General features: G+C 49.6%; 1 protein-coding gene across 1 annotated transcript in view; it reads right to left on the bottom strand.

Moving 5' to 3' along the window:
• The window catches only part of CSMD2 (CUB and Sushi multiple domains 2), a 308452-nt gene that overhangs the window by 41011 nt on the left and 256733 nt on the right, over nucleotides 1-10708 (bottom strand). Inside the window, 6 exon segments of the mRNA XM_009890603.1 lie at nucleotides 131-277; nucleotides 980-1168; nucleotides 2961-3074; nucleotides 4216-4296; nucleotides 8054-8199; nucleotides 9924-10101. Coding sequence (XP_009888905.1) covers nucleotides 131-277; nucleotides 980-1168; nucleotides 2961-3074; nucleotides 4216-4296; nucleotides 8054-8199; nucleotides 9924-10101 — 855 coding nt within the window.

Raw genomic sequence — 10708 nt, 5'->3', positions numbered from 1 at the left:
CTCTCGCAGGCCCTTGGCAGCGCCTGCCGCCACAGATGGCCTGCGCCCCTCGGCAGCCATTTCGTGGAGATCCTTAGCTGAGGGGACGGCCACGTTCTTGGCAGAGGCACCGTCTCCGCTGTGTGCTTACCAGAGTAGCGGATTTTGAAGCCTTTTCTGTTGTAGGCGTGATCAGAGGACCAACGGAGATAGACTTTGTTCCCGCTGCTGGTGACGGTCAGAGGGGCAGAGTAGTTCCCGCTCAGCGAGAGGAGCAGCGGACTCTGGCCAGAGGGACCTGCAGGGACACAGGGAAGGAGGAGAAGTCACACACAGTCGCTCGTGGGCATTCTGTGCCAGGGTGCGTTTCTGCAGGAGGAACTTCACCAGGAGTGCAGGGATGGCAGCTCGTGCTCAGGGGGGGTTGTGAACACGAGCCCCAGCGCAGCCACCCCGCTCCTTGGGAAGCCAACCGCGAACAAAGCCCAGCGATGGCAGAAAGAGCAGGACCTCGCTCCAGGCAGCGTGCCTTCGGCTCAGGTCCCGAGGGGAAACCACAGGAGCACCAGCACAGCACTGTACTCTGCGTTTGGTTACAAAGATCTGCATCAGTGCCAATACTGACAGATCCCCCCTCCGTTCAGGAGAGCTCACGGGCCTGGACAATCCGGTCCGTGTGGGCTCCAGGCGCGGGGAGTCCCACCTTCCAACTGCCCCTTCCCAGCAACCGCCGCTACGACTTCTCCCAGGACCTTGCTAACTCCTGCCCCTTGCGAAAATACTTCAGAGTCATCCAAAAATAAAATCATTGATATTTTCTTATCCAGAGAATCAATAAGTCTTAGGAGGAGCTTTCTTTAAGTCCAGCAGAAATTACAGGCGGAGTGTGGAAAGCTCTTTCCAGAGTGCTCTGGGACCAGAGATTAACAGCTAACGAAACTCTGCCATTTCCTCCCTTTCCCCTCAGTTGCTATGCAAGTCAAAGCGGCCAATCTCTTACCGTCAAAGATTTCAAACTCATCATACTGCTTCTCGCTGAGGAAGTACTCGATGGTGAGGGAGATGTTGTACCCAGGCTCTACCTTCACCACCCACGAACAGGTCTGAAAGTGAGGGTAACTCCCCAGGAAGCTCTGGCTGAGGATCACCCCCGTGGAGTCTGTCATAACCTCGTTCATCGGACAGTGCACTGCCGGGAACGTGAAGGAGAGACAACAGCAAATGAGTTTTCCTGTTTTGCAGAAGAAGGAAGGAAACACAAGGTACTATGGCCAAGAAGGTCTGTCCTGACAAGCTAGGTCAAGGCAGAGCACAACTCCCACCCGTGGACATCCACAGCAGAGCTGGACCCTTGGGGCTCACCGAGAATCCCCAGACCCCAACGCAGGCTCCCAATGAAGCACGCTGCGTTTCTACAAATCCCAGCAACGGCCGCATTTAAAGGAAGGGTCAAAAAGCACCAATACAAACAAACGGTTTCAACCGCCTTTGCATCATTTCACATCTCTCTCAAAATGAATGGCACTGCAACCAACCAACTATCCTCCAGTTACACAACACTCCCTGGGAACCCCTGGAAACTTTATTACCTGGGTTAGAACAAGGTGTGGAACTACAGGCTTATCCCAGGTCACCCACGGAGCTGTTAACCAAGAGGTAAGAACTCCAATTCCTTTCTCTAATCGCTACACCCCATTCAGCTTCTGGAAATACTAAATCCAGCTGAATACGCTAAATAAAAAGGCCAGCAAAGACACCCCAGAAGAGGAGGCAAACACACAAAGTGAGCAAAAAGCACAGAAAGAAAGGGATCTTTATTTATCCATAATTGTCACTAAAGCCGAGTGCAAATGCTGTACTTGTATTAATAGAAAACAGCCAGAACTATCCAGAAAGAACAGTGTATTCTTTCCAAATCCTTAATCCCATCAGTGATTTTTTGACCTCTATAAATTGGTGGCCAGATGTAATTTAAGCAGTCCCTTTACCCCCAGGCTAACAACCATCAGTAAATAATTGAATGACCTCCCTTTCTCTCCTTCAGTTCATGCTATTTCAGAGAGAATAAAGCTATAGAAAAATATCCCATTATATGGTAAAAATGTTCAGATAGGAGGGAATGAAGGAGATGAAATAATCACGGCTGGAGTGAACAAAAGTACCAAGGAATCCAGAGGAAAAAAAAGGTAACATGGTAGCATGGAAACATCTTTGGGATCCCTCCTGAGCAGCAGTAAGGTGTACAACGCAGCGTGCTCGGGGCTTTCATTTTTCCCCCATGTAATACATTCTGTGGCACTAATAGAGAAGCTGTTCCTCGCAGGATTGCCTCGCCGGAGGAGCTCGCTTCGCCGCAGCCTGCTCTTCCTTGGGCTGTTCATGTATCACTGGCAAACTGTCAGCGCAGAATTCCTCCCCCCCTCCCAGGGTAAGGACATTTGGGGGACTGTTTTAATGACTTTGCGAATGCAGTCAGGCACACGGTGTGGCACACCTCTGCTCGGTCCCCCTTCGGGAAAGAACAAGCTTAAAGTGCCTTTCTGAACCGGGGGCTCGGGGTATAATGGGGGGTCCCAGACAACGCAGAGACCCCGTGAAACCCCTGGAGCCAGCAAGGGGTAGCAGAATTTTCCCTATCATTTATCAGAGGGTGGTTGTAATAAGTCACCCGGCAAACCTCTCACCGTTATTTGCTGGCTGTTGCTCGAGGTGGCCCTGGGACATGCTGCGAGGTGGGTGGGGAGAACAGCCTCTCCCTGCACTGAGGTGTCTCGCTATGCTCCTCACAAGGTCCTGACGGGTGGTTTTGCACTACTGGGACGCTGGAGATCCGAGACTTAGCCCCCAAAGATGCAGTATGTGCACGGGAAGTTTCCCCAGCTGCCACCCAGCTTGCTCCCTCCCTCAGCACATCTCCACGCTCGGCAGCAGTCTCTGGGCAGGGGGGCCCTGCCTGCCGCGCTGGGCACCCCCGACCTTACCTTCACACGTGGGTGGAGGTCCTTCGAACTGGAGATGAGTGCCTAGCTTGCAGGTCAGGATTTCGTTTCCGATGAGGGTAAAGCCAGGAAGGCATCGGTACCTCACGATGTCACCTACAGACAGAAACAGAAACCATCTTGACTCAAGAGAAGGATCAATTCCTTCAGGCTGAACCATGCCCTGGGAAGAGGGTACCACGGGGCGCTGAGACCTCTCGACTGTGCCTCTGCCATCGAGCTCTGGTACGATCGTGCAGAAATAGATGGCATAGAAAGGCATGCTGGAGTCTCAGTTGGGATAAACTGCTGTCATGCCACTGAGACTATTATGATTTGTGCAAGCTATTTCAGGCGGAGACGTCCCTCAAAGAGAGCAGATGGTGAGAAAAAGGTGCTTTAAAAAAAAATCACAGCTACTTTACTGGTTGCAGACACACTTAAAATGCGGATGTAACCGTGAGCAACAGCTAAAAATACAAAAAGCACAGTCGATATGGGTGAAAGGCACTCAAAAAAAGAATAAGGGCCTCTAAGCTTTCACACAACGCTTTGTTTGAAACACCTGAAAACTATTATTGTGGCAAACATTCCTGTTTCCGAACAAGCTCAGGGTTTTCACAAAAGCCAAACCACTTCTTCTGTACTAACAGAGAGGAAAAGCCTCAGGACAATTGGATCAATTTGACTCCATGTGAATGTGAGGTGTTGAGCAAGGTCACGCACACCTCCCCAGGCCACACACGATTACACATATGAAGAGGTGTCCTGAAACCCCAGATACGGGGTGACAACACGCGTGTGTGTTCCTGGGGGCATTCCCAGCAGCTGGCGAGGGGGGAAGGAGGGCTAACAGGACCGGGAGAGGCTGAGAGAGTTGGGGGGGTTCAGCCTGGAGAGGAGAAGGCTCCACGGAGACCTCAGAGCCCCTTCCAGTGCCTAAAGGGGCTCCAGGAGAGCTGGGGAGGGACTTTTTACAAGGGCATGGAGTGATGGGATGAGGGGGAATGGCTTCAAACTGGAAGAGGGGGGATTTAGATGAGATATGAGGAAGAAATGTTTCCCTGTGCAGGCGGTGATCCCCTGGGGCAGGTTGCCCCGAGAAGCTGTGGCTGCCCCATCCCTGGAGGTGTTCAAGGCCAGGTTGGACGGGGCTTGGAGCAACCTGGGCTGGGGGGAGGTGGCCCTGCCCAGGGCAGGGGGGGGGACTCAATGACCTTCAAGGTCCCTTCCAAACCCAACCACTCTATGATTCTACCTATGTTAAATTCTTCATTCTCGGTGATGATTTCTGCGTTGGGAACAATGGTCGGAGGTTGACACCTGAAGAGCTGGTAGGCTGAAAGAGAGCACAGGAAGAGTGCAGGTGTTACGGTGGCCATGGCCATGGCCATCTCGGAGCTAAGCACAACAGGCACCAGAGCAAATCTTCCAGTAGAAGCAATTGGCAAAAGCACAACCAGCCCTCTCCCCCTCCAAACCCTACACAGACGTGGCTCCAGTTACTTGTGCCCCAAAGAAGCTTTCTTCAGTTTCTCACAGCTAATAAGAAGCAGATTATTGTCAGTCTGCAGAGATGCAGGTACCAGACAGCTTTACTCCATTTGGATTAATACTGAATGATGACCGGCGGGTGCTGACGTGAGGCAACATTACCAGCACCTTTTGGGATACTAAGAGAGAAAATGTGGGTGACCTCACTGGAATTAGGTCAGTCATAGCAGAGAGAGAGTCTCAGACTGCTCAAGCACCAAGTAAATTACAATAATTATTCAGAGAATTACATCCTTACTGCCTGTCCTTGAATAGTGATCGCAAAACTCACTGATTTATTTTTAACTTGGAATTATTCATTAATTTATTCTGCAAATAATTCCAAGAGCGCTAATGTTTTCAACTGCAAATCCTATATGTAGCTTGCCGTTCACCAAGCAACCTATGCAAGGTTGATGTCAGTGCCTCATGGAAGGCGAAACAGGGCAGAGCTTGTACTTTTTGCCCAATTAGGTGTTTTTTCAGGGGTGCCATGTGGTTAAACGGGAAGAAGGCATCCAGTCGAGGAGCAGAAACGATTCCTTATGGCTCATGCACCTGACCAAATACATTGCAAATAGCATATTTTCCCCCCAAAACTGAAGATCAGCTAACACTGAGCAAAACAAACGCCCTGCTTACAAGCATGTGGGTGCATAAGGCTTGAGCACCGTGCTGCTTATGAAAATAAACACACAAGAGCTGCGAGCATGGTTAAATTGAAAATATGGTACTGGCAACCAAATGAATATTAATGAAAGACATTTTCTGCTATTTGCTCAGCACTTCTCTGCATCTTTGCTCTCCCCGCACCTGACCCTGGACAAGCATAACTTCCTCTGAAATTTATATCAGCCCTTTAACTTAAGATACTGGAGCTCAAGCTGCCACTGAATATTAAATCTTACAAACTCCGCAATGTCGAACTCTTCACACCGCGGTAAGGCTGGCAGTCCTGGCAGCAACTTTAATGAGCCTTCTGATGATGCTTAAATACACGCGTACAGAAGCAGACACTCCCATTATCTTGCCCTAATTTCCCCACCCCCTAACCTGGGGTAGGATAACACTTTCCCCAAAAGGTGCATGGAAAAACGTGACGTTTGGAGGTCTGGGGAACGGGCTGGAGGGAATGCAGGTGCTTCTGGGTAACGCAAGGGACGGGCTGACGTATCCCATGTGGGCAAGGTGGAGGAAAAACCAAATACATGTTACTACAGTGAGCTAAACTCAATCGGGGAGGGTCAAAGGAAAGCGCCAGCTCTGTAATTCGGACAGTCAGCCCCTTCTTTGCAATCTACCACGGGAGCACAGAGAAGGGATGAGGAACGGAGCTGGGAGAGGTGTGGGAGAGTCCTCCCGCTCCCCAGCGAAGAGCCGTCCCAGGAGGGAAGACACTTACTTACAATCTTTTAAGCAGATGTTTGACAGTGCGGGAAAGAAGGAAAGGAAACTGTAACAAAAATTTAAATTAAATGCTATTTTAAAAGTGCTTGACAGCATCTATTGAAGTGGAAAGATAACCCAGCATTTACAGCATTAATCTCCACTCCTTAATGGGCCATATTTCAATACAGAGGTGTGATTAAGATGGCTTCAGCATATGGGTGATACAGCACCGGTAAAGCTCCTTTCAACAGCACATCCATTTGTTCTCACCAGGACAAAACAGAGTCCCGTCCTTGAAACCGCACTGGGACCCCCTTGAGTTACTGTGCCATAAAACCCTTTCCCATCACGCTCACACATCAGCCGGCGCTGGCACCTGAACTAACCCGTTTAATAATAGGTGCAACATCATCATTTTTCAAGGGATGCTATTGAATCTTTAAGCTCTGCGAATCATGCTTTTGTCTCCCTTCCTCCACCCCAAGGAAACCTTTCTTTGCAGGCATTTAAAAGGGCAACGGCTCTCTGACACGGCGCTGATCATCGCTGCACGGGAAAAGACAATTTAAAGCTGAAGGAGGATGTCTCCTATGTCCTAGATCTGCCAGCACGCAGAGGCAGAAATGAAAATATACATTGCTGTAGATCCCGTGGAAATTGCATTTCCTGCAGTTACACCCCAAAGGGCGATGCCAAAGATTTAACTGACTGCACTGCCCGAGCCCGGCGTGAAAATGCCCCCTCCCTTTCTCGGTGTGCAAGGCACCACGCGCAGAGCGAGAGCCTGGGAACGAGAAGAATCTCACCCTGGAGGCAACCACAATCACTTAAATCTTTGGGGTTAGGCTTTATACTGAAGTCCCATGTACAAAGGGAGCAGTAAGCCAGTAAATGACACTTCAGTAAAAGGCCAAGCTGCTGCTGGGGTGCCCAGCTGGTTAACGGGTTATAAGTGACTGCAGCTCTACACCGACCCGCACCAGCACCGACCCCGGACCTCTCATCCTGCCTGCGAGTGGCTTTATACCCCACATAAACCATAAGCGAAAGAAAACTCAGTACAAAGCGCTATCGAGATTAGAGAACAGCAACATATGCCGATGGGCTCAACCACAGCAATGATAGTCGCTAATTCATATTACAAACGGAAGCATTCGCTGAACTGCAGCAGTGTTTACATATTGCTCATTTCCGAGCCAAACTGCCTAAACCATAATTTTTTGCATAACTGTTATATACGCACCATTGTCTAGTAATATAAATCTTACAGTGTTTTGCAGCAGTAAACCAATTCCCTCCGAAGCCTAGCAAACATTCTTTAAATTCAGCCTATCCATACAACATTTGCCTTTCAGAACTGAACATGAGCTAAGACATTCTGCACAGATTCATCGTGTAATGCATGTAAGACTTCATTGACGTTGTTGCCAGCAAATTAGCGAAGCAAGGGGAGGTCTCTGCTCGCACTTTCCAAAATCCCAGTACCGCCGTAGGAAGTTGTTAGCTAATCCAATTTGAAGTTGGGCTCTCGTTTACTGGTGGAAAGCAAATGCTCTCATTTCAATGTAGTACCCAACACGTCTCTAGCGTGAGCTGCACTCACACCAAAGCACCCCAAAGTAATTCAGGGATTTACAGGAACTCTTTTCCTCCCCAGAGAAATGAAGTCACCTCTCAGCTGGAACAAACCTGCCATTTAAAACAGGTCACCAACATAACGCAACTGGTTTAGCCCAGTGTTGGAAAGACAATACCGCTTCCAGCCAACGCTGCAGGGAAGGAGAGTTTTAGGTACACAAAGCGGAGATCGGCCACGGGATCTGCCACGGAGAGGACGGCATTTATAGGCACCACCTTGAGAGAGGCGCAGGGTTGGCATGGCTGTTAGTTTGCAGGCACTCGATCTGCGCTTGAATTATCACAACATGACAGATGGATTTCCACATCTGGACAGGCTGTGTGACCACTTCCCAGCACTCGATTGTGTAAGAGACCCTCAATCTCAAACCTGTCAATACTGGGCCCTTTGTGGAAGATTTCAAGTAAAAGTGTGGGTTTTCGCATCTCCTCTTCCCCAGAGCTAGTCCTCCCCACGACAACCCCCAACAGACCCACGCCCCTCCGCATCCCCTGGGCAGGTACAAAGCACGCGGTGCTCAGTAAGCAATACAGACCATAGAAATAAATGGCAAAAATCCCTCCGTTGGCTGCATCACTGTGGAATTTCATCAGGACCTGATTGGAAGAGCTTTGGGCAGATTTCTTAGCAGAGTTGCCAGTGAACACACCGAGCTGTGGGGCTGTTTGCTGTGGACCATCCCTAAAATAATATGTCAGAAACACAAGAAAAGAGCGTTATTACACGTCTTTAATCCTAGGCAACAACCAACCTCCTACACTGCATGCACAGGCACTCCTCCGTGCTCCTCCTTCCCTGTCCTCCCTTTTCTACATCTATATTGATGCCTCAGCAGCTCCCTGGGCAGCTGACCTGGGCCCCCAGTCCCCCTCCCCACTCCATTCCAACCAGGATAATCTCTTCTGGCACTGCAGTGCTCACCCAGTAGAAAATTACCAACACGAACTTCATTTTTAACCTCAGAACTTGAAGAATTAGGGCCAGTTTTCCCATGGAGTTTCACTCCCTGTTTGCACAGCAGACGCTGAGATATTTTGAAAGTCAGGTACTGATTGAGTGCTATAAGCTCAAGAATTTGGCCACAAGCTCTTTAGCCAGTGCAGCTATGTGCGCTCCCTTGGCTGACCGAAGTTGATAACATGCCATTTCTCTTCCTTCCTCCAAATAGGAAAGGAAGATCCCAGCCTGTGAGGCTCCGGGGGTGAAGAAATCAGTGCCACCTCATTAACCGCAGCAGAGCGGTGCCCATTTTACATCAAAGGTCACAGTTCCCAGTTGCTGCTATTTAAAAGGCAGCTGGGGGTCACAGCTGGCTCCTGATGCCACCCCAGCGCTGCCTCTGCAGTCTGGAGATGAGCTTGGATTGTAGGGCTGCGTATCTCTGATCGGCAAAGACAAACCAGGAGAGGACATTGGTAAATGTAAACGATCTACCAGCGGCTTTTCCTTCATTCAGCCTCTATCCGTAGACAGGTAGCCATAGATAAAGTGCAAAAGGAATAAAAATGAGCCCCAGAAAATGTCTATCGGAGAAATCAGAAGCGAAAGGCAATTCCTATTATGTAGGGCCGAACAAGATTCATTTCAACTAAATTCAGCTCGAGATAAAGACCCTGTTTACCATTCATAAAGTCTCCTCTGTAAAGCCCCTTAGGCTTCCCAAGGGATGTTTCCGTATTCCGTTCAGCAGAGCATTTCGGAGACGAAGGGACAGGCTGATGAACGCACCCAGCAGGACGAGGGGGCTCTGCCACCGATGGCCCTCCCGGTGCGGCTGCAGCTCGGCCCCTGCTCGGGGCAACTGTGGCACACCAGTGGGACAGTGACTGCTAACCCAGGCACCACAGGGGTCCGACGTGCTTCATTTTGAACTGCTGTCGATTGCAGAAATCAATGGCAAAAAAGACCTCTAAGGTCTTACAGGTGCTGCTGTAAGGCCAAGGGTGGGACTACTGCTCGTGAGCTGCACACCACCAAGGCAAAAGCACCGTGGAAGTTAAGGATTCCTGGACAGATTCCCCTCTAGACCCAAAGGATGACATTTCCACCACTTGGCACGAGCAGCCCAGTCATCCAGTGCGCATCCCCTTCACTGACCTTGTGGTCCTTGCCTACGTTTTTCAGGAGCATAAATTAACTGGGTCTGGAGACAGTCCCCTTGCCCATTTTGCTAGCCCCTTGCAGCACGTGGTCATTAATCTGAAGGCCCCACTATTAAGCACATGGAGTTTAAAAAAAATTCCAAATCCTCACCCCAGTGTCCCCAGAGGATACTTCCTCACTCTCTCAGACACAGCACGACCCACGCGCCGTGGCAATGGGTACTCTATTTATCAGCGAGAGCATCTTTCTGAAATGGAGCCACGAGCAACTCCAGTCAGTCCTCACACCTTTGCTGTACCCACCAAACAGTGATGAAATCGTTGTAGGGCTCTGTTTGCAGCAGAGTGAAGTTGAGATGGATTCCATATCCCACCGGCACTGTGAGGAGCCAAGTGCAGTCCTGGGAATTGGGGTACTGGTTGGGGAAGCCAGGAGAGTAAACTGTACCATTCTGGGTGGTGACGTTCCCCCCACAAGGCACTGCAGGTAATCAGACAGAAACACAAACCTAATGCAGAAATATCCCCCAAAACAATAACTCTTAAAGATCCTCTATTTCACATGTTTCTTTCTTTCTTTTTTCTTTTTTTTTTTTTTTTTGATAAAAAGTATAGCGATTCTGGAGGACCCAGGCCCAAAACCTCGGCCTAGCTTGACTGTCACAACTACATCTAACACGTTCAACTTAATTCCATCACAATAAATTTAAGTGCTTCAGAGCTGAAAGGAGACTGTCAGGGTGTTTTGTGCAGATGTGATAGCCAGGTGCGCAAATAAACTCCATCTTACGCCCTAGTAAGAGTCTTTGGGCTCCACCAGCTGTCTGCACCCATGCATGGAAAATACAGCTCCTGACGAGATCACACCAGCGGGCAAATCTATCCACTTGTTCGTACAGCGTGGCCTGGACCAGAACCACCGAGCAGCTGGCTTTCACAGAGCACATCTGAGCAGGGGGGAAATGATGATTTGTACGACAGCACCATCCAATTCATTAATCAAGACGACAGTTCTCCTGCACTAGGTATCTTCCAGGTCCAAATGAACTTGCAAACTAAAGAGAGGCAATTAGAAACAGCCTGGGCAG

This window comes from Charadrius vociferus, unplaced genomic scaffold (genome assembly GCF_000708025.1).
Source record: "Charadrius vociferus isolate BGI_N301 unplaced genomic scaffold, ASM70802v2 scaffold1578, whole genome shotgun sequence".
In the NCBI taxonomy this organism is placed as follows: Eukaryota; Metazoa; Chordata; class Aves; order Charadriiformes; family Charadriidae; genus Charadrius; species Charadrius vociferus.
This window is presented reverse-complemented; position numbering and strand designations above follow the sequence as displayed.